We start from the raw sequence: 23,765 nt of genomic DNA, 5'->3' as shown, positions 1-23,765 counted from the left end.
TCGGTATTTTTTCCTTGTTCTGTTTTGAGTTTTCATTAGTAGTTATCTGAAAATTATTGTGAAAAATTATCTAGATTATTTTGCGTTCACTCACAAAGTTAGTAGCAGAGCTCTTACAAAACTGGTCCAGAAATTAAATCAACTTTATGTCTACCTTTGAAAAGCATTGATGATGCAGAGTATTCCATTTGCCTTATTTAATAATTGTCTTTTCAATAGGCTGGTGGTCATGATGTTTTGGATTATGTCAAGGGACAGGATGTCCTAGACATCTGGTTTGACAGTGGAACTTCCTGGGCTCATGTTTTGGAAGGTACAGGTTTAGTATATTGATCTTTGTTTTAAAATGCTTGGGAGAGTGAAATATTACTGTTTTGCAATGATGGTGTTGGTATTGAAAAGCTGAGTTAGATTATGCCAGCAGCAAACTGGTTGTGGCTTCTTGTAAAGCTGCTTTTGCTTGTAAAGATAAGGGTTTAATGTTGGCAAACTCATTTTCAGCATAGTTGAAGTTGAGATTTTTCTAATACTCTATATTGACTGATTCTGCCATGTGGCATACCATAGATCTTGTTTTGACTATAGAAGCTGCATAACACAAACGGCCAAGGTACTTCGCTGCTAGTTGGTATCTCTTAAATTATGTTCAGTTAACAAATTCCAGTTTGTGCTTGTGCATGCTATTTGAAGCAGAACAAAATTGAGATCAGCTGTTGAGTCTAAGTAAGTTTTATAATTTCACAGTGTAGCAGTGTAGGTATACTTTTTCACTTCTGATTACATTTGGTAACTAAAGCAGTAAGTTGTGACTTAAAATATTTATACTTGCTATATGCTATTTATATCTCCTGCTGCTGGTAGTTGCTACTCAGCAGGTAGCAGATATATATTTTTATAAAAATATATAAAATATACATACCACTGTTTGCCTGGAGGATAGTCCAAAGTCAGGAGTTCTTTCTAAAGGAGGGGTCTGGTCCCATACATCAAGTCTGTTGGACTTTAAACTGTCAGTACACAATTGCATGATAACAATCTTGTTGAATTATAAAACACGTTAGTACCAGAGGTTTTATTTCTTAGCAACGTGGTCAGGCAACAGTACCATCAGCAAACATTCATTTTCTAGAAGACCTTTACGTATATTAAAGTTCATACTCTTTAAAAATGTTTCTGTTTTGGTTTTGAAAGGTTTGACAAAGTAGTAATATTTTATGCACAGTTACATACTTGCATTCTTTAAGGCCAAAACACCTCAGTATGAAAAAACTGCTTCTACTCCTGTGTAGAGGAAAGACGTGGTGTTTAATAAGAAGTAGCAGAATCAAGACTCTTGATTCACTGTTAATCTGTGTCAGGCTCCCATATGGAGTCTGTAATGTCTAATATATGTTGGGTCTTTCACAGTACAGACAACTTCTTTCATGGAACCATTGCAAGTTCCTCTTCTCTATCTAGTGATCTATTTTCATGAAACTTGCTGGAACTTTTTGTGTTTAAGGCATCTTCTTTTGCTGTCTGACATGACTGGAGTGGCCCCAGTGGTTCAGAAGTTGGGGGAAGGACTAACAAGCAGTGTGATCTCATAAGCCTCTTAATCGTCAGAAATGACACAAAAGTTGCATTTCCTCTCTTCCTATGTAATTGAGGCTGCCAGCCACTGCCAGAAGCGGAGGTACAGTCTCAGTGATTCATATGAAATTACTGGTTTACCCCTTACGAAAAATGCACCGTGCAAGAGAAGTTGTTGAATTAGTAGATTTGTATTTCCCAATTTGCTCCAGCTTTTAAAACTTTTTGCAGATACTGTGTCAAGAAAAATATTTGGCAAAGCTTACAAACAGGCTAGCTGATGGGATTCTGTTCCCAAGTACTGTTGGGGAAAAATGGATGAAATCCACAGAGAAATCCAGAATTGCTTAGAGAATGTCATAAGGAGAAAAACTTCCCATGGCTTAAACTCATGAAAGCCCAGAGGCACATGAAAGCTGTCATGCTACCTGTAAAGTGCTGTCTGTTAAGTTTGTAGCAGGAGATCAGTGATAACAGTGATTATTGCTTGCCTTCTAATGACAGTGTCATGTATGGCAGTGGTTCTTCTGCAGCACAGGAGTTAATTTCAGGGCAACTGAAAGATATAATAGATGGCTAAAACTGTGAGACTAATATTTATAATTGTTTCACTCTACCATGAACTCAAGTTACTGAAAATTATAAATCAATGATCTGTCTGTTAGTAAGCAGCAGGAATAAAAGGCGTTACAGATTTCCCTGCCAGTTCCAGTCTCACAGAAATAAGTAGTTCTCTTCAACGTCTCTGCAATTTGGGGAGCTTAGGCCTGAGTTTTCACTGGAGTTGAACCAACTGTGTCCAATCTTATTAAACAAGATGCAGCAGTTATAAAATTCATCCCTTTAGCTGCTGGCCACACAGGTTGCTTTCAAAATACAAGGCAGGTTGGGAAGGGGGTGGGAAGGAGGAATAGAAGAGGGAGATTCTGCAGTATGAGGTTTTTGAGCAGGTTAACGGAATTGCTTGGTGACAGCAAGCTCAATGGCCTCAGTCATAGGTTGCATGGATGTAGTAGTGTTTCTAACGCTTGCCCTGCTGCATTTCCTACCAGAGACAGGGCATAGTTCTGAAGGAAATGACTTAAAGACGCTTTTTTTTCACTGAATTACAGTTGACTTCCTTTTTCCAGACTAGGTGTGTCAAAGGTACCACTTCTAGCTAAACGACAAATTAACCAAACCATTCTACATCAGCAATGTGGCAGGTAGGAAGGTGCGACTTACATGCTAAGATCAAGGATTTAGATACTGTAGTCACAAAAAGCAAAAATCTACAGTTATGACTAGATGGTGTGTAAAGTAAGTATTAATTCCCTTGCACCATTGAGAGCAGATCCACAAATGCAACGTGCTCTGAAAAACCCACTGCTACTGAAGTTTTTTGGGGATATTGTCAGCTTTTTTAATGCCTTGTTTGCCTAAAACTGTTCTCACTGAACAATTTACGGTTGTGCTATCTAATCCTGTTTCTTTCTTGCTACACATGCCTCATTTTTTGAAAAATCTGTTTCCATATTCTTTTATGCAATGTTAAAATTTAAGTCTGAATGCTTCACATGTGAATAGGTTCATTTCCACAGTACTGGAGTGAGGTAGAAGAGTGTTAATACACTACTTCCAAAAAGAAGGTGTGGTAAAAGGAAAATTTGGTTCAAAAGCATTTGCTAATTTTGAATACTCAATGCTGTGGTGCCTAGGACTTTTTTTTTTTTTTTCCTTCTTCTTTTTCACTTTGAAGTTCACTGTGTTCAGCCTTTTGACAGTGCTTATGTCAATAGCTGTCCATTTTAGAGAATTCTCTTCTGTCTTAAAGTTCTCTTACAGTTCTTGACATTTTCCTCATGGGCAGAGTGCTATCTGCACTACAACCTCGAGATTATTATTTTTCAAAATATTTCATAAAAAAAATGCAGTCCAGTCTCTATTGTGATGCGATATACCATTGGTAAAAGTCACACAGCTTTTTACCTATAGCTTTGTATTGCAATTATGGTAGTTTTCAACATCATAACTTTTTTCCCTATCTTATTGGCTAATATTTAACTGGATGAATGTGATTATTTTACAACTTGCCTATCTTAGTGTTTAAACTTTTGTGCTGACTGAGAGACTTGAATTTATCTTAGACGATTCATTCCTGGCATTAAAATACAATATATTTAATCTAAAAGTCAAAGTCTATAAGATCAAAGATATGGAATCTTGAAATCCAAACCAGGAGGATCATAAACTGTAATTCTCCTTAATGACCTATGTACTATACCTCAGTGTAAAATAAACAACTAAAAAGTTTTTCTGGGTTGTCGGACATACTCTTCCATTTACCAAGAATCGTGCGCACTGTTCTATTTAATATGTATAACCATTACGACTTCAGTGAAACTGAGGTAGAGGAGCTACCTGTGCACTTAAAAGGCAGGCTTTGTATATGCAAAACCCGTGTTTGTATTTTACAGATACAGATCATTTTTGCAGATAAAACATTCAGGCCTCCATTAACTTTGGAGGCTACATTATCCAGCCTGCCAGATGTACTAATTCCTGTCAGAAAAGACCAATACAGTTTGTTGTTTGTAATCAGTTGTTTGTTTAAACTCTTCTCTAAGTTGTAACTACTGGCATTTCCATGAAAAGTTCACTTCTCTAAAACCAGTGGCTAGTAAACTAGTTGTAAATAACAAATGTGTTGTTACAGATTTCCCACTGCTATTTTCTTCCTTACCACAAATAGTCTTTTTTTCATCTTGTCCTCACAAGTATTTATGCAGTCTGCTAATACAAAGGCTGATCGCTACTTACTATATTTTTAAAACCTGAACTCTTTGTAGATTTTCTTGAAGAAATAAACAAATGTGTTAAAAACCATAACATCCACCCACACATTTTTCCTGTGCTAGCTGGAACTGTATGGCCTTGACCTTTGTAATGTTGAACTTCCTTTTATTGCAGGATGGATCTAAATATCGAAACTTCCATTAAGTTAAACAAATAAATCAAGTGTGTCAGCAGCAGAAAGAAGCATTGTCTCGGGGGTCCTAGGAAGAGGATAAAAGGAGCTAGTGGATTAAAAACTGAGCAGAGAAACTTTTGTGTGAATATCTGGAAAATTACACCACCAACTCTTAAAATCAAAACTAAATTCCTGTCAAATATGCATATAATTTTGCATATTTGCAGGCTTTGATTTGCATTTTCTGCTGTGTTCCACATTATTCTGTTCTCACTCTGATGGTGACCTGTCTGGGATTGTTTAGGACGAGGAGGGACTTCTTGAGTCAAATCTTGTACCTTTTTGTACAGTGACTGAATTTTACCAGTAAAACCATTAAAACTTTGCTGCCCTCTTTCAACCCTGTGGGAAAGCTGGGTTTGCTCTTCTGCTTTTAATGTGCACTCAGCTCATACCCAGTCTGTGGGCCTTGTAGCCCATTTTTTCTCTGATGCCAACTGTACTCATTAGCTCCACTTCTTCTCTAGCATTCCTCTTCTTTGTGTATTTATAGGAAATAATATTTCCACTCAGCCTTCACCTGGATAAGCTAAACAAGCCAGGCAGACCCAGACCCCACTCTTTGACAGCAGGCTTTCTGTTTCTCCTGTTGTCCTAACTCTTTCCTGAAATTTTTAAACTTCCTGGAGCACCAGTGACCAGAAATATAAATTCTGTCGCAGGTGAGCCGCAGTCACTGCCAAAGCTTCCTGGTCTCTGAGAATACCTGATACACAGGCTAGCCAGGCCCGTTACATCTGTGACTCAGATTCTGAGTAATTCCCAACTGGAGAAGTTTCAGGTTGTAGCACAGATTTTTATTTACTCCACAGTATTTGATCTTGTCTTGGTTCCTTCAGTTTGTTTAGGAGTACTTGGAAGGTATTTTGAGAATTTCTTACGAAGTGCGCTGAGCACGATAGCTTCTGTTTCCATAATTTATTATTTTGTTCAGGGGAAAGCAAGCTTATTTGTTAAATTTTGGAGTCCAGTGAGTCTTGGATTTTTTAAAAAAATGTGATACTAATGAATCACTTGTATCATGTTCAAGTAACCATACACCATTTATAAAAGTAACTTACCTACTGGGTTTAAAGAGCAGAATACATTTTACTAATCACTTTCAGAGTTTTTCTATTAAGCGTATTAATCGTTTGAATATATCTTGTTGAAGATACAGGCTGATATTTTAAACAAAATCTTCTGTTTTGAAAGGTGCAGAGCAAAGAGCAGATACATACCTTGAAGGAAAAGACCAACTGGGAGGTTGGTTTCAATCATCTCTATTAACTAGTGTGGCAACGAGGAAAAAAGCACCATATAAGTAAGTGCAGTATTGCAGATACATCGCTAGTTCCTTTATTACATACCAGGCTTTTGATAAGTGTGGACAGTAGTGTATAAACAAGAGAAATCAAGCCATTACTAAGTATCTGATTTGTATTTTTACATTTTCAGTATAAAGTTTTTCTTGGATTAGATTGTAATGGATTTATTGTTTAATTTTTTTCCATCATAATGTTTTTTTTTCTCAGCCATTTTTTAGGTATATGCTGTTACATTATCAGATACAGGTCTGTTCTTTTGCCACCTCTCCCACTCCCGTGGTCAAAGGGATTATTATGGGAGGTGCAGTACAAAAATCTCCAAGATCATTGACTTGTGAATTGAAGGTTAGGCCGTGAGGAGTTCAGAATCCCTGTGTGCATGTCTTGTACCGGAGCTGGGACGGACTGTTTGTCCCCTGGAAGATGAAAAGCACAGGGGAGAGGGTAATGTGGGTCAGTTGCAAGGAGGCTGTGCAATTTTGGGAAATGTATTGGCTTAAAGAGTCAATAATACTTTAGTCTTTAATTCATCTGAACTACATGTGCCCTGGATATCAGCAAACAATCTGTTGCTCACATGGCAAAATTAAATGAGGAAAAATCAAGTTGTATGTGCTACTTGGATGGTAGTACAGTGTATTCGTGGTTGGCTGAGCTCAGGGGATGAAGCTTACTGAAATAGAAGATTTCTGTATGTTTTGACTTAGAAATATCCTCATTGGAAATGAACATAGATTTTTACTGGTTTTTGTTTGTTTTTCCTCCACTAAAATCTTTTCTTCAGGACTTTGGTAGTTCATGGATTTACTCTTGGTGAGAAAGGGGAGAAGATGTCTAAATCTATTGGCAATGTGGTTGACCCTGATGTAGTTGTCAATGGAGGTGAAGTAAGTCGAACTCTTGAGTTTCTTCGAATTGCTAGTTAAAATTTTTCACTACCAGGTGATGCAGCTGTCCTGTGGCATATTTTTCTCTAAACAGCTGTCTTGTAGCAGAACTCTGTAAGGCTCTTCTAAAGACTTTGGCTACACTGCAGTTCCATTTGGCTGGAGTAAAAACCTTGAGTTGTTTTGCTTTAAATGTAGTGCCAAAAAAAACCCCCACACCTTTATTTTGTGCAAAGAGGAAAGAGAACACATTATATAGAAAGTATAGAATGGTTCCTTTTCACTTGAAAACACTGTTGATGGAGTGATTGGAGGGAGATTTTTAAAACAAATTTACATAACCTGTGCTTTCAAACTGACTGAAACCTACAAGCTGGGCCTGGCAGCAGAGCAGCCAGAGTCGCGGTTGCACCCCAGCAGTCTGTCTGCTCTCAGCCGAGGCTCTTTATTGACTCTGGAAACTTACTTCATCCTGTGATCAGGGAAGTTGCACTGCAAGTGATGCTCTGAATTTTCTTCCCTCCCCAGTCTTGCTGTTGGTCCTTCTGAGGCTGCTAAGCATATTTTTCAACTCTCTGGACAAAGGAATCAATCTTCACAAAGACTTGCTTTTCTGATTCAATAAAACAACAGTTTCTCTTCTTTCAAAAAAAGAGAGAAGCTATTTTCAGAGTTGAAAACAGGGTGGAAAACAGTCTGAAGGGGGGAAAAAAAGAAGTATGTAGCTTTAGATATTAACCTTGCTGGTTTAATGTCAGGTGTTCAAAGGATTCAGGGCTGTAAGATGAGTTTATCTCAATTTACCCGAGTTCTAGCACTGCCTGTACACAGACTGCCGCGGGTGTATGGCGCAGCCCTGGCTTAACAGTAAATCCTGCTAAAAGAGGGTGAAGGCCTCCAGCTGCCCTGGCCTTCGGGGCACGCTTCCAGATGTGTTGACAGCGCTGACAGCAGGGGACTGCACTGCTGGCCGTGCTGCGGGGCTGGCAGCAGTTCCACTCGTGCCCGTCTGTCCCTAGGATCACACCAAGGATCCGCCGTACGGTGCCGATGTTCTCCGCTGGTGGGTGGCAGAATCAAACGTTTTTACTGAGGTGCTGATTGGGCCTGTTGTGCTTAATGCTGCAAGAGATGATATCAACAAGGTAAGAGCCAAACACGTTAATGCTCTTCATCCTTGTGACAGGTCCTCTTTATGTTCGGTTCTGTGTCGGCTGAGTAGAATTCATTGCAAAGCTTTTCAAGCTTTAGACTAAAGGAAGCTTTTCCAAACTCATTTGGGTAGGTTCTGCTGCTTTTTAGATCTGTGGATCAAATAGTAAAGCGTACTAAGGGAAAGACTAGTTTTCTGCAGCATGCTTTGGTGATAGCCAGTCTTTGCTTTGCTTTTCTATAGGTCCTTTTGGCATATGTTCTTCATGCCACTTCTGTAACTGTTCAAACAATCATTTTGAAAAACAGCCAACTTTAGTTAATTCATTATAGAATATTACCATTTTATGTTTCATCAGAAGTGCAGACCATTCATGTTGAATTTTTCTGGTTTGTTCCTAGCTTCGGAACACACTGCGCTTCATGCTGGGAAACATGGCTGGCTTCAATCCAGAAACTGATTCCATCCCCCCTTCAGAGATGTACATAGTAGATCAATACATGCTGCATTTATTGCAAGATTATGGAAGCAAGGTAGGGGTAAATTGTATTTAGATGAATATATGCATAACGTTTTTCGTTGGTTTTACCCGTTAGGGAAAATCCTTTAAGTGTAGGAGTAAAGAGTATGTGTTAAGCGGGCAAATTGTGACCACAAAGGTTTCTTTGATGCAATGTGCACTCCCTTAAGTCAGTTTCAGTCTTTGAGATTCTTAACTCAGTTTTGACATTGGCCCATTTTTATCACTTCCCACCCTGCCCAAGGACTCAAATTAGAAGTCTTTAGAAATAGAGTAGGATATAAAAAAAAACAAAACAAAACAAAAAACAAACAAACAAACAAAAAGACAACAAAACAAACAAAAAAACCTCTGGAGCTTTGGATATCTGCTGTAGTCCAAAATTTAATAATTTTTGTCACTCAGAACCGTTCTTCTGAATTAGAAAGTATGGGCATAATTTTTGGGGTCTCCCCTGTCCTCTCCCCTCAAATTTGAATTGAAGTAATTTCTTTGTCCCAATTTTTAGCCGAATTAACTTCCCCCCCACACCTCCAACAACCTTTTAAAGAAAAGATTCTCCCAGGCTTTGCATTACATATAACAGTTCCAGCAAATTCAGGTTCATCAGGGGTTGTCACTGTATGTCATGTGATAAAAACCGATAGACTGTTCTTATCTCTCTGCTCCCTCTCCCAGGTAACAGAAGCATACAGAGAATACGATTACAGCAAAGTTGTTCGATTGTTACAAGCATTCTGTTCCAGAAACTTGTCTAATTTTTATTTCAGCATAATCAAAGACAGGTAGGTTTGTTACTGGTGCTGTTAAAGGGAAAAAACAAGTCAGTCAGTTTGAGATGGAGGTAGTAACATTCCAGGTGCACGTTGAGCCAATGCAGGTATCTCGGAGGACATTTCACAGTTACATACTGTGCTTTCATGCCGTAAAGCTCACAGGTAAAGGCTTAGCTGCTTTCAACTGTTTTTTTGTCATCGCTGTGCTTCTATATTCTGTCCACTAAGGGTACTGGATCATTTTGAAAGGCAATCAAGCGTACACATTTAAAACGAAATAAAATTTTAAAAATAGATTCTTGGATCTGTATTTCTACCTAGAATTGTGCGTGTCTGAATTTGGGAAGGTAGGGGGAAGGGCTTTTAGCACTTATCTCAGCAACCTAATCTGTTTCACTGATATAAAAAACAGGTAAAGAATCCTAAGGATGCGACTGACAGATACCTTTGTAACTTTTGAAAGGGCTTTTTCATGCGGGAGGGAGGGTTATACTGATCTTTAGTTTCCAGAATGCAAGTAAAGGAGGGGGAAAAAAGGGAAAAAGCCCTAATGCTAAATTTTATAGATGGACCAGAACAAGGGGCTAACAGAGCTGCAGGTTCAACTCCCTGAGGAAAGATTCTCTTCTATACAAATGAAGCAAATTACCATGCCACGCACAAAGTCTCCTTTCCTGACAAAATGTGGCTGCATGTGGCGATATCCCTGTACCTATAACATTGTGCTTGCCTTGGAAGGGCAATTAAGAAAAGTTTTCATTAGAAAAGCAAGCTAGGTCAGACTTCTGCCCTTTCAGTGGGAATTCTGAAAGTACGGCTCTTGAGCAAGAACAGTAACATGAACATACGAGTGAATACTTTCCAGCTTTCACCTCTGTCTTGCAGGCTCTATTGTGAAGAAGAAAAAGATCCTAAGCGTCGTTCATGTCAAACTGTACTAGCAAAGGCTTTAGATGTAGTAGTCCGATCCTTTGCACCAATTCTTCCTCACTTGGCAGAGGAGGTTTTCCAGCACCTCCCTTATAAGAAAGGTAAAGCCTGTGTAATTTCTAAGGAATTCTTTCAGTGCACTGTTTAACTGCACAGTTAAAAGGAATGCAAATACAGAGATACGCTGTTCTTTTTTTTTTTTTTCTTCATGTAATAAACACTTGAATAGAAAGACACTCAATTAAAAATTCCTCTGTTTGCTTTGCTTTCAAGACACGGAGGGTGTGTTTCGTACTGGCTGGATTAACACAAGCTCAGCATGGAAGAAGCCTGGTATTGAGGAAGCAATCGAAGGTGCATGTGCAATGAGAGACTCCTTCCTTGGCTCCATCTCTGGCAAGAACGCTTTGGAATATGAAGCTGTCATTGTAATTGAGCCTGGATTGCTGTTTGAATTAATGGAGGTAAAAGGTGCAACTAAGAATAGTGATGTCTTTGCAAAAAATAGTAATTTCTGTGACATTTCTTCTGCTTTGTACTTGCCAGAAAATCACAGAATAGTTGAGGTTGGGAGGGACTGCTGGAGACTGTGTAGCCCAAGGCCATTGCTCAGGCAGGGTCAGCTAGAGCAGGTTGCCCAGGATTGTGTCCCGGTGGGTTTTGATTACTTCTGAGGATGGAGACACCACAACCTTTCTGGGCTACCTGTGCCAGCGTTTGACCACCCTCGTGGTAAAAAAAACCATGGTTTTGTGTTTTCTTGGAATTCCTTCTTTCCATTTCTGTCTGTTGCCTCCTGCCCTGTCACTGGGCACCACTGAAAGCGCCTGGCTCTGTCTTCTTCACACCCTCCCATCAGGTATTTTATATACATTAATAAGATCCCCCTGAGCCTTCTCTTCTCTGGGCTGAGCAGTCCCAGCTGCCAGCCGCTCTTCATAAACGCGATGCTTCGGTCCATCATCTTTATGGCCCATTGCTGCACTCACTGCAAGTTCACGCCTCGCTCTTACTGGGGAGCTCAGAACCGGACCCAGCACTGCAGCTGGGTCTCAGCAGGGGGGAAGGATCACCTCCTCCACCCTGCTGGCAGCGCTCATCCTGACGCAGGGTGCTGCAGGCTGTTGTGTGGGCACAGTGCTGGCTCGGGGTCAGCTGCTCCTCCACCAGGACCTTCTCTGTTAAAGCTCCTTTCCTGCCCTGTACAGGTGCCTGGGGTTCTTCCTCCGCCAGGCAGGATCGGGGCATTGCCCTTTCCTGAACTTGGAGGTGGCTGCTGGCCCCTTTCTCCAGCCTGTTAAGTCCCTCTGAAGGCCAGCACAGCCAGCTGGTGTATCAGCCACCCCCCCGAGCACTGTAGCACCAGCAAACTCGCTAAGGGTGCGCTCTGCCCCGGCCCCCAGCTCGGTGAGCGGTATGTCAAGCAGTACTGGATCCCCCACTGACCCCTAAGCTACGTCACTTGTGACTGGCCTCTAGCTCCGGACTCCTTGGAAACGCCTGCTCTGGTGCCACTGGCAGTGCTCTCCCAAAGTGATCTGCTTTCTTGGTGAGAAAATTTCTGCAGAGGAAAGTTTGGACACTGCCCTTTGTCTGCACTCTTACTCCTGGCAGGAGTAAGTAATCAGGCTCATGGTTCAGATCATTCACTGATTCAGAACCACTGTCGTAAGATGCTACAAAACGATTATTAAAGCAGGCAGTGGTAGCCCTCAGTTTTGATGCTGGATTTAAACATAATTATATGCATATAGTCAGACACACGGGGGCACATGTGTGTGTAAACAAGCTTGTGCTCTTTTCAGGAGAAAGCTATGACAGCTGTTACGGTCACATACACGGTAATTCCACTTTTGCAGGATGCTGAAGAACAAAACCAGGTGGCAAGTCTGAAACTTAATTCTCTTCCCTAGGCACTGCAGGCTGAAGAAACTTCTACTAGTTCAGAGCTGAATGAAATAATGATGGCTTCCCAGACAACCCTGCTGAGCGAGTTACCTAAAGAAACACCTACAGCTGCAACCATCACCAAAGGGACCTTTCTGATTAATTTGGAAGGTAAGAGAACTGTGCTAAACAGCCACTTCTTTTCTGCACTACACTTACGTTGCTGTTTGCCTCATGTAGAGCTGAGAATGCCAACTACCCCTCCCCGATCTCAGCAGTAATGCTTTCTTTTGCAGGTGGAGACATCCGTGAAGAATCTGCATATAAAGTTATAACCCTACCCATTGCCAAAGCCAAGTGCCCTCGCTGCCGGCACTACACTTCCCATTCCTCGAGCACTCCCTGCCCACGCTGCCTGAAAGTCCTGGCAGGAAGGGGGAGCACGTGAAGAGGAAAGGCCTCAGCCCAGGCTGCTCCTGAGCACTGAGGTATCCAGGAGCGGTGCCTCACCCCAAGGGCTGTGTACCAAAGCCTGTCGAAGCAGATGCTGAAGCCCCAGCAGGAGCAGAGTCATCATGTGTTTTAGGGGAACCTTATGTATATATACCTACTTGTGTATATCACTTTTCAGCTTAATAAAAAGAGTGGTTCAAAATAACTGACAGAATTACTTGTTTTTAGCAACCTTTATGCTTTTGAAATTCACTTCCATTTTAGTGAAACTCCCCAGTAAAACAGCAGTGGTTTATACTGTCTGCAGGTGGTTCTACACAGCCTCAGAGACCCAGTCCTCTCTACCCTGGAGTGTCTGCTCCTCTTGTAAAACAGAACAGAAGAAGAGGGGGTGACCACTGTTCCCTAAACACAAGGAAAAGACACAATGAAACCTCAAATTTTATTTAATCAATTTACACAAATCCACAGCAAATTAGACACAAAAAAGCACTATATACAGAGTATTACTTACAATACATTACAGATTTGATTGGTGTAGTGTCATCTCTGACATGATACTCAGTTACAGTAAAATCCTTTACACAGCTGTACCAGGATACAGGAATGTAATGCAACTAAGAAACATTTTTGGTTTTCCTCGGGTTCTACAATGACCAAATCTCTAGAATACTCATTTCAGCAAAAGGTTGAAGTGCTGTCGGGTAAAGTCACCTGTACAATCCTGCCATCTTCAATTTTTCCCCTACAGCTGTTTTAACCTGTTATGGAAGTCAGTGTAGAGGTACCTAAAACAGGCCAGAGCTGGCCCCTTACTGTTACTATTCTTTACTCTGATCTCACATCACTGTAGAAAGTCAAACCATTCAGTAGCCAAGCAGCCTCCGCCTTAAAGTACGGTCACGGGGAACTGGGGTTGCTGAACAGGTGACAGAGGCTGTGTAGAACTAAACCACCTCCCCAGCCTTTAGAATCTTTTTTTAGGGGGAGTCTAACCCTTAGGTGACAGCAGCACATACTTCAGAAAGATAAGACCAAATTTTGTCTCCAGCAAGCAGAATACTATGAATTGTGTCTTACATACAACGCAAGAGGAACAGGTTACGAGATGGAACCAGTAATTTCAGCTGACTTCCAAGACAAAACAGTTCACACCAATCTAGTTTTTCTCTCCTGGCTTCCTTTAAGTAGAAAGTAAACAGTACTAACTGATGCAAGATAATCCTGCTTAATACCACTCCAATAGTGAAGATACTCACTATGATTCCCTGTAGGTACCATAAATAAAAGTGGTTTTTTTAAGGCTAAAGTACTCAGTACTATAGATCTTCAGTGAAGTTGGGTCAACTATTTAAGCAAGTTCTGACTACGAGTTAACGTGCAGAGATTTATAGCATACTACGTCTTCTACAGTGATAAGATGGGGAACAGTCTTACAGTAAGACATTCCTTGACCTACTTAGTCTCAGCAGAGCTTAATAACAAAGGAGAGGGATGTAAATCCAGTTTTAGCTGAAGCCCAGCACCCTACAGACAATACTGGCGGATCTGGACTAAACAATGAGTCTGTATTGTGTCTGGAGAATTGGATTCTCCTTCCTAAGCTGTTTCTAAACATGGGCTGTGCTCCCTTTGCATAAGGCCCCAGCACGTGTCATCCTACATCTAGTGCAGTCTTCACTGTCCCGTATCATGCAGTTACAAGGCATGAGCCTAGCGCCAGCTCTAGCTTCTGAAAAAGCAGTATTGGCTTTACAGGGTAGCTTCAGAGACTGATATTCTGCTCGGGTGTAATTTTACAGCTTGTTTTGGAAAACAAATCATACATGAAACACAAACTGCAGCAGTTACTGCCAGCATGAGATACAGAATTTCACAAGATGTGATTTTGTAAACAAACTAAAACTGCTGTCAAATATATCCAATTTAGGCTACTGCAAAAAGCACTCATCAGAAATAAATAACAAAGCATCTCAGATACTGACAAGTGTACTAGAAACTGAACATCTTTGTACTAGTGCAGAATTTAAAATGGACTCCAATTTAAAATTACCTTCTGAAATTCTGGGATGGGGAGCATTGTTCTTTTCGTTGTTTAACGAGACCCACACAGAAGTTTCTTTCTGCAAAGTTCAGCCTCACTGTGTAAAATCATGCATTATACCACTACATAGCAGACCTGTGCTAACCAAGGACGTCATGACGAGATGGCTTCTACAGCCTCTATCAGGTTCAAGGCAAGGCTGTACTGCCCGTGGTTCTCCGGTAAGTGCTCTATGACTTTATTAACTAGTTTAGCTGTTGTTGCAATTGGTACTTCTACATTTTGAAGTTCCTGGGGGTCCTGCATAGAAGAACAAACACAGCGCTGGAGTGATTTTACGGATGATCATCTGCTTACAAGCCCTCCTGAACTTTATAAAACAGATCACTAAGGTCTATTAACTCAGTTAAGATGATTCTCTGACCCATGAAGCTGCTTTACCCTTCATGAAAGAGAACGACCGCCAGGAAAAATGAGACCAAATTCTCGTTTCCACTGGTAAGAAAGGGTCATTCAGATGTAATCTCTGTCTTGGTGGACAGAAGCTTCTGAAAATCAACCTGTTTTCCTAAACTGAGCTTAACTTACCATAGCTTTGATCCAAGTACAGAGTGTTGGAGGAAGCCTAGCAAGGAGTTCCATACCCTCCTTTGTCTGCGTATGAAGTAAAGCGAAGGCCAGTCTCTGTCCAGCCAGCACGAGCAGCTGTGATGCAAGCACTTCTTTGTCAGTCACCTGAAGAAAGGCCTGAAAATAGAAAAATAGAAGAACTAGAAACCATTTCAGCATGACACAGCTCAGTTATCTGGAGGCTTGAAAAGCTTTAATCAAAAGCAGCTTCTCAATACTAAAAGGACAAATAGTTTTGAGACTGTTCCTTGTGTTACCTGTTACTGTAATAAAGCACATTATTAAAAGCTTCAGAACAGCCCAAGAGCGAATGATGGCAGATCAAGAAAAGGAAGGAATTACTAGTCCTTAGACAAGAACACTTTTCCTCAAAGAAGAGGTGACAGGTATAAAAAGCAGATTCCTGACACTAAAATATAGTAAAATAAAAAAGGCTGTACTGGTTTAGACCAGTAGTGTAACTCCTTATCGTGTCTCCACTAGTTGTTATACACAGATTCTTCTCGAGAAGAAGGAAAAACAAGGGTAATTACTGGTCTTGAAAATGTACTTTTCCAGCCTCTGACTTTTTCTGTCTGGGGATTTTTCAAGCCTAATAATACCTGCCTAACCTGTCCAGGCATCTTCAGTGACAAAGTAATTTTAGCAGAATATCTGACATAATGTTGTACTGATTTAAAATTGTTAAAACTGTTATTACCTCTTCACCAAGATGATCCATCCCATAACTATACAGTTCACAGACATAATGCCTTTTGATCACATCCTCAGAGATTTGAAGACACTGAGCCAGGTCCACAGCCAAAGTTGGCCAATTCTTCCCCTTTTCAAAATGAAACAATTCCTCTTCTGAGACTTCTTTGGCCTTTTGTGGTGAACATAGTGTTTGAACTGCTGCACTCACAACTTTGACCAAGAACTTGGAAGCAAAAATTGCAGGTTACTTCAGTATTATTTTGAATTTTAGAAGTTTAAGAGCTTTCAGCACAAAAATTACACCTACCTGTTGTCGTATGGATAACACATTTGGATCCATATCCCCACTAGGTAGCAGCTGAATTGAAGTAAGGTCTTTGAAAAATGCATTTTTGCCCTAGAATTAAGAACCAAAGACAGACCTCAGAGATACTGGGAATACAAGTAATCCATTTTGATCTGATACCAAGAAGCCTACTTATTTTTTATATTTAATTTCTACTGCATCTTTTACTTCTCTTTGAGGAAAAAAATTAAGATTGTAAATTCAAGCCACAGAAGAAAACAAACTTTTGTTCAAGCAATAATGTGTCAAGGATTTTCTTTCAAACTTAAAACTACCTGCGTACTAAACTAGGGAGCTGATAGACTACCAGCTGCAGCTGAAGTTTGGATATATTTCCTGGTCCCTGGCTCTAGACCAACATACCAAACATAGTACACAGGAAGAAATGCAAACTAGCTGATAAAATTAAGCGGTGTCAACTCTATCAAGAGGTAATAAATAAGATGTATTTTTTTAAGGTCTCCTGACTACAGATTAATCAGATTTCAGGTAAAACCCTGACCGTGGCACATGGTAGCCCTTGTTTCAGCCCACCATGCTCCAGCAGTGACAGGCTCCGTGCCAAGCACCCCTGGAGGTCCTGCTCTGTACTAACATAGGGAGTAGGGAAACTGGCACAAAAAAAAAAAAAAAAAAAAAAAAAAAAAATGCCTGTGTTAAAAGACAATGATGAATGCATTGGTCTAGATAACGACTTTGTCAGAAATAAGGTAATAAATGGTTTTCAAAACTTTTAACCACTTTTTCAGTCATCAGCCAAGATTCTGTAAAGACCTGTTAGAAATTGTCTCCTAAACCTCACAGAACAAATGGAGATCTTGAGTGAGTGAAGGTAAAAAGGCAGCAGCTGAGTATGACAGTTGTATGTAAAACAAAGCAGTCACCGGAACAGAATCTAATTTTACTCTGGAGATGTAATATGCATTCCTAAATGACAAGAACTAGTATAATGCTTTCTAGCAGATAAGCAAAAAAAAGAAAAAGGCATTAAAAAAAAATGCAATTTGATCTATGTTAAAATGCTAAAACCAGACTCAACTACTTCATCAGAGCTTTCACGCAGACAAAAACCTATGGCAAAAGGAGAGTAATATTCTGTGTTTATAGAATTCCAGCAAGACATTAAGAAAAAAGTATTACAGGACTAAATCATTTTTCTCCCCAGCAGGAATTAAATGACAGTCTATACCAGTACTTTGTGTTTAATTTTTTTTAGAATTGTAGTATGGTAAAGCTAGGAGGAAGAAAGCTCAAAGCGTGGTATCTGCTTTGTATCAGGGTAAAGCTCTGATAAGAGATATACTGCATTTTAAATGCAGTGACTTTTTTTTTTTTTAAGTGGTTTATATGCATTAAATGACAAGCTGTTTATTCTCTTTGAGATGCTCAAAATTTTGGAATAATCATCAGCAATAATGGATACAACAGCAACACTAACATAACATTTCTGACTTTAAATATTTATGTTTTCTCAGATCTGGCACTTCTCAAAGCAACTAGAAAAATCAGACATCCAGTGTTCTTACAATGCAGTATTTTCAGGCCAGCTAATTATTAAGGAGCTGATTTTCAGGCATCTTAGGTCACTATAAGTCCTTTATTCGCAAGGAAAAGCACCAAGTTTGGATCTCAGCCTGAATTCTGGTGACAATTTCATTAGTGCACCACAGTGGACAAAATGTCTTTCATAAAATTATGCGTGAACTGTTTAAAGAGCGAAAGCTAGCCTGGATGACAGAGACCGAGAAGGAGGATAACAGTATTAAGATGTATGCTTCCAAAAGCCATACCTTGCTATCAAACAGCGAAAGAGGCTTCACGCTCTTCAGGGAAAACCTCATGATGGCATACAGGATAGTACATAACACAAACTGGTGTTCAACCAGTGGGTAGTGAATGCGTTTCTGCTCAAGGGCGAGTTCTACTATCGACACTGGCCCTTCTACCGACACCCAGGCATCTTCAGTATCTAAGATGGGAGCCTGCATCTCGTCGCTACTAACGTCAGCCTGCCAGAGCAACACAGAGAAGTAGTCAGGCACAAAATGTCATCTATGGTGGCCTTCTGTGCAAAAGACACAGCTTTAATCACAAACTCTCTGCAGTGAAATCAAAAGGAATTTTCTTATTTTCTAGAAGTTCATTAATATTTGTCTGCACAATACAGGAACTAGTATAACCGTATTATTTAAAATTAAATTTTCATCAATTAGTTCCTTACTTTCTAGGGGAAAAAAACAAATTTACCTCTAGCAACGTTTGCAGAAGATCTGAACAGCAGCCAAGAAAAGCTGTCATTGCTGTGTCACCCATGCCTACGTCCTGTTAAACAGTACAATTTCAGTTGTTTCAGTTAGAATTGAAAGAGACTTTTATTAGCTCTGTGTTTGAGAAGACAGTTGTTGACATAAAACACATTCAGCTCAGTTTATTAACCTATTATATTTAATGGTAAACAAATATTCACTGAAGTACAACACAGAATTAGAAATAATGGAAAAAAATAGAAATAAAGCTAAATGTAGCCATTTACAATACTGTGTCTCTAAAGAACACACAGAAAATTTCACTTTCTGAGCATACTGGTCGTCTTCCAAAAAAGCTGTAACTAATGACATTACACATGAAAAATAACAGTTATTTGTCATGTTATAATCTCAAGTCTACCTTCTATAATATTCAAAATTATACTACTGTTCTGATTTGCTCAGTCAGATGAAGATTAATTTAAGTGCCTTAGCATTCCTCACATTTTCTTTAAAGCTGCATTTTGAATTTTTCTGAAACTTTCAAAAATAAATCACAAACTAGTATTAAAATTAAGGTATCTTCATTTATTTCTTCCCATTTAGACGAAAGTAGTATTACTTGCCCGTCTGCATAATCTGTCCTTTGGAGCTTTTCCAACCTGTTTAAAAAAAAAAAAAAAATCCAGCACTATTAAATAATTTTCATGATAATGTATCTGTTACCCCACATTTTAACCTTTTATTATTTTTTTCCTAATATAAAATGAAAAAAGTCGTTCATCACAGCTACATAATGCAACACATTGCATAGCTTGCTTTCAGCAAAAGATTTGATACAGATCACACAACTCAGAAATGAAAAATCACTGATGCCCATATTTCCTTCATCCTTCTTAAAGTCTAGGATTAGACGTATGGCCCCAAGGTCCTCATTCAAATCTCAACGGCAGCTGAAAAACTTCCACTAATTTCTATAATACAGAACTAGACCTACAATTCCAAGCACGATATTAAAAAGAAACACTGGGGAACAAGGGAAAAGGAAGAGTGAGTGCTCCACCATATTCATTGAGATGGAGAAGGTCTAATGAGGAAGTTATTACATGGTTTCCATGCTTCACCCACGTGGATTCTTCGGAAGGGACACCTCAATCAATTCTGTTTAGGAACGTTACCATGAGCACCAATTTCTACAAGTTGAATCACACACTGCACATGACGAAGCTCATATGCATAAGTGGAAATTCACTCTTCCATAGCACAAAAAAAAGTAAAAGTAATGATTACATCATGGCAGAGCTTAAACAACAGCTGAAGTGAGATACCGGGGTCCTGAATTACAGGATTATTTAAACTTGAATTCATGTGATCCATGATGCTGTTCCAAAGTCTGAATTCAAGACAACTTTCAGCTGCCAATTTTGGGACTGATCAAGTGCCAACAGATTTGGCAACTGTATTTTTCTGGAAGTTGGTGAAAGATCAGGTGTGCTCCTGCTTCTATAACACAAGCCCTAAGGACTAATTTCCAGCTTTCAAACATATGTAAGTATTAAAAGTTAGCAACATTTGTTATTACATGATATTTGTTTGAGGTAACGGATGTGTGCAAAACCAGTTAGTGAATAAAAACCTTTTTCTCCCGCAGCTTTTAATCTAGGCAGAAGTAATGGTGGTGGATTTACACACAGGCACACACTAAAACTAGAAAAGTTTTTGCAGAAAGAACACCTGCTACAAGTATATACAACTAAGCCTATTTGTTGAAAGGAACAATGAAGATGACGATCTCCAATTCTTAGAGAGCAAAACAAAAACCAAAAGCAGAAAATGAAAGGAGCAAAGAAGAAGGAAAAAAGGAAACGAGACAGTAAATTCTTGTGGGCTTTGTGCTGGGTTTTTTTGTTGGTTTGTTTTGGGTTTCTACAAAATCACAATCAACACTTCTCTCTCTGCATCTGGGCTTTTATGCTGAAACACACTTAGCTGCTGCTCTACACCCAACAGGCAGATTCCCCTTAAACCATTTAAACAGATCTATCACTTACTGGTAGCACTTTTCCTAAACCGTCTTACAGTCCTAAACAGAATTGTCTTCAGTAAACAGATCCACTGCATATTTATAAGCATGAAAAAAAGTGAAGTTTAGCAGGGACAAAAGACTGCTAAAATTCACAGCAAACAAGCTGCATACTAGAACAGAAGCTGATTTACAATGGTAGCAATAGTTAAGAATGCTCAACAGCATCCACAAAATGTTCTGTATTTTGCAGAGTAAGAGCTCAAAACATGTAAAACTTGGATCACAACGTTAAGAAAAGCTTCTGTTTGTGGGAACCTGAAAGTTTCCTGGCAATAATTTACAAGGAAACAGGCATAGAGAAAACACTAAGTCATTTATTGTTTTCTAACTCAAAATTTTATATACACACACATAAATAGTTTCAACTGTTTCACAAATACTTTTTATTTAGCTATTTCAAGCTAACACTGTATATAAGTCTTCACTACACATCAGCCAGTGCTGAGCAGCTATTACTTAAAGCTGCCTGTAGTTGATCATTCCACTGATTTGATATTTTAAAATATGCATTCCTTCATCAATTCCAGAAGTTAAGCAGGTGTTTGTTAGTAACAAAAATTCAGCCTCAAAAATACTGTCACAATACTGCACTCACCTTGTCCATTAGATACGTAGCAGAAGAAAGCCTTTTTACTATGAATGTGTTCCACATCATCAGAGCGATACCTAGAACAATCACCAACTTGTAAAACTCCAGGTGAATAGGAAAAAGATCTTACAAGTATGGAGTGAAAAGCCATGGACTAAAGTTCATTTAATGGAGCGGGAAATTAAAAAAAAAAGATGGTAAATGAAAAAAGACAGAATTGTGAGTTATCCTCACTGCTTTATACTTGGACTTTAGATTTCAGACTTCTCAGGGACTGACTACCTTGGTGATCAAAACCAGTCAGAAGTGCAATGAATCATTCAGTAAAATTACTGTATTATGTAGACTGGGTTAAACATTGTAGGTACACGGAAACTTTGGTGGTAAACATGAAGGTTTAACACTAGTGCTTTAGGCACACAGTGTACTGTATTTGCATACATAAATAGTCTACAAAAAAGAATTGTCATCACATTCACTAAAACAAAGTATCAAGAAATGCATGAAAAGCACTTGACTGCAAGAAGCATGTGTCACTATTTAAATACAAATTAAAAAAACAGTTTCAGAGCAATTTTATTTAAACATGTTTTTAGTTAAACACTAACTTTACCTAACCAACTTATTTTCACGGTTCTAATGAAAACTCAGTTTCAACATGAAAACCAAAAGCCTGAACGTCAGCAGAAAGTTGTGGGGTTTTTTTTAGATAAAATGGCCAACATAAATATGAACTGCGTGCATTGACACTAGTCAAGAGTCATTTATTTTCTCGTTTCACAATTTCAGCAAAGATCAATTTTAATAATAGCTTCATACTTACCGTGCTGAACGTGAGCATTAATGATGCATCTTAGATGATCTATAGCTCTAATGAGAAAACATGCTTCCTTATGTAAAACAAAAAAGTAAAAGAACAAGTTACTGCATTATTCAAAACTTGTTTTAAATGTAAACCACTGATTCTTAAAGGGCCCAGGCAGATTATTTTCAAGCGACTATGTTTTGACAGTTATAAAGTTTACTAGTTAATCTGATATTACGATCTTCTCTGCTACCATCCACAAACATACATGTACGTGCCAAAGTATGTTTCAGTAATCATGAAGCACATTGTGATTTGAGCACTATTTTCAGGGTTTTGTGTTATTATATGTACTGCTAGCATACTCTGCTGAAAGGTACCTCCACTGACTACAGTCATTTTTCAAATACAAGATCCATTTGTGCTAGAAAGATTAATTTTTATTCCATTTTCCTAGGATGAAGTAAGTTTTTAACAATCTCAGAGGAACCTTCTATTCTGTAGCAAGGTATTATGTTGTACAGATCTAAGAAGTGCTAATTTCAATTTTAATATCATCTGAACTTAGGACAACATTTTCCAATATTAGAGAAATTGTAAAACAGCAGCAGAATAAAGGAATATTACTTTCTTTCTTTCTTCTATGATAATTTCCAAGTGGGCAAGGAACCTAAGAATATTCAAAACATCCCTTTTTCCGCTTTAAAGGGAATGCATTCTAGTCTAATGAATTTAGTATTCTGTGATCTGTTTTACTGTATCTAGAACAGAAGAAAGGTTCATCGCTATTTTGCAGTACTTGAATTGTTTTGTACTTGCACAAAATACAGTCAAAACACTTCTTCATGCTGCTTATTTGAATCCAGTTTCCACAACTCCAGTTTTGAGAATCTGGTATCTTAGAAACATACAGTCCCATCTTTGTGAGGTGCTACTCAGCCTCAGGACCTGCTTTCATTTTCTCCGTTTGATTTCTGCTTGCCACTCACCACATAAAAATTGTAACTAGTACGTTTTCAAAGTCAGCCTTCTTAATGAAAGTTTTTATGAATTACTACAAACTTGTGAAGCTGATTCTACTGAGTTGGTCTTAACCATTACTCCCCGCAAATGAATTTTTGTACCTCTGGGTCCTTATTCCACTGCACTACATATTCCCAACAGCAATGCGCATGGAGTACATCCACTTCAAGACTACATGGAAATTGCTGATATGCTAGTTGCAGCAGCTCTAGAAAAAGAAAATCTGAAATTACAAGACTGACCTCTTCCCACTGTAATTTATGCTACTTCACAACAGTAGCAACTAAAACATCTCTGCAGACATTTAGAATTCCAAAAAGTCATGTCATTTTCTTACCTAGGATTGTTTCCAAGCCTGCATCTTCTGGCTTCTCAAATATATTAGTATGCATTTCTACAGATTCTTCAGTACTATCTGTATTGGTTTTGTTTTGAGCCAAATTCAGTACAAGAGGACTGAAGCCTTGCTTAAAAACCCACTTTGCTACAGTGTCAGCAATACCTCCTATGACATTTAAAAAAAAAAAAAAAGAAAGAAAAAAGTATGAGGTGTAATTCGTGTATCCCAGAAGATTTATGGTTCAGAATCAAAGAATAAGAGAAGAGGTGAGTTTTAACTTCTTTCATTAATTACAAAAGGATAACTCTACCACTTAGAAAACTACCTAGTCAGATTAGAGGTTTACAATAATACACTTTCACAATTTTAAAGCAGTATTCTATATAGTTTGCATTGGTTTTTATATTAAAAGTAACCAGAACAATTTCCAGTGCAGTGTGTATCATTAAGGAGGTAAGGATGACT

The 23,765-nt window shown here is 38.9% G+C and overlaps 2 protein-coding genes across 5 annotated transcripts in view; one reads left to right on the top strand and one right to left on the bottom strand.

The window, feature by feature from the left end:
- The window catches only part of IARS2 (isoleucyl-tRNA synthetase 2, mitochondrial), a 29,751-nt gene extending 17,051 nt beyond the window's left edge, over positions 1-12,700 (top strand). The window contains exons 14-23 of the mRNA XM_032989433.2: positions 220-313; positions 5,777-5,885; positions 6,674-6,776; positions 7,796-7,921; positions 8,331-8,462; positions 9,128-9,234; positions 10,111-10,256; positions 10,429-10,619; positions 12,069-12,213; positions 12,339-12,700. Of these exons, the coding sequence (XP_032845324.2) occupies positions 220-313; positions 5,777-5,885; positions 6,674-6,776; positions 7,796-7,921; positions 8,331-8,462; positions 9,128-9,234; positions 10,111-10,256; positions 10,429-10,619; positions 12,069-12,213; positions 12,339-12,490 (1,305 nt within the window). The 3' untranslated portion in view covers positions 12,491-12,700. The remainder of the gene's footprint in view (positions 1-219; positions 314-5,776; positions 5,886-6,673; positions 6,777-7,795; positions 7,922-8,330; positions 8,463-9,127; positions 9,235-10,110; positions 10,257-10,428; positions 10,620-12,068; positions 12,214-12,338) is intronic.
- Positions 12,701-12,929: 229 nt separating this feature from the next.
- The window catches only part of RAB3GAP2 (RAB3 GTPase activating non-catalytic protein subunit 2), a 46,393-nt gene continuing 35,557 nt past the window's right edge, over positions 12,930-23,765 (bottom strand). For all 4 annotated transcript variants that reach the window (XM_042789633.1, XM_042789634.1, XM_032989188.2 and 1 more), the window contains 11 exons: positions 23,298-23,465; positions 23,062-23,168; positions 21,956-22,022; positions 21,139-21,209; positions 19,084-19,119; positions 18,459-18,533; positions 18,002-18,220; positions 16,173-16,262; positions 15,870-16,088; positions 15,128-15,286; positions 12,930-14,839 (listed from right to left, as the gene is read on the bottom strand). In XM_042789633.1, the coding sequence (XP_042645567.1) occupies positions 14,693-14,839; positions 15,128-15,286; positions 15,870-16,088; positions 16,173-16,262; positions 18,002-18,220; positions 18,459-18,533; positions 19,084-19,119; positions 21,139-21,209; positions 21,956-22,022; positions 23,062-23,168; positions 23,298-23,465 (1,358 nt within the window). In that variant the 3' untranslated portion in view covers positions 12,930-14,692. The remainder of the gene's footprint in view (positions 14,840-15,127; positions 15,287-15,869; positions 16,089-16,172; positions 16,263-18,001; positions 18,221-18,458; positions 18,534-19,083; positions 19,120-21,138; positions 21,210-21,955; positions 22,023-23,061; positions 23,169-23,297; positions 23,466-23,765) is intronic.

The sequence above is a fragment of the Tyto alba genome, unplaced genomic scaffold (genome assembly GCF_018691265.1).
Source record: "Tyto alba isolate M040663 unplaced genomic scaffold, T.alba_DEE_v4.0 Super-Scaffold_16, whole genome shotgun sequence".
Classification (NCBI taxonomy): domain Eukaryota; kingdom Metazoa; phylum Chordata; class Aves; order Strigiformes; family Tytonidae; genus Tyto; species Tyto alba.
Note: the sequence above shows the minus strand (reverse complement) of the source record. Positions and strands in the feature narration are given on the sequence as shown.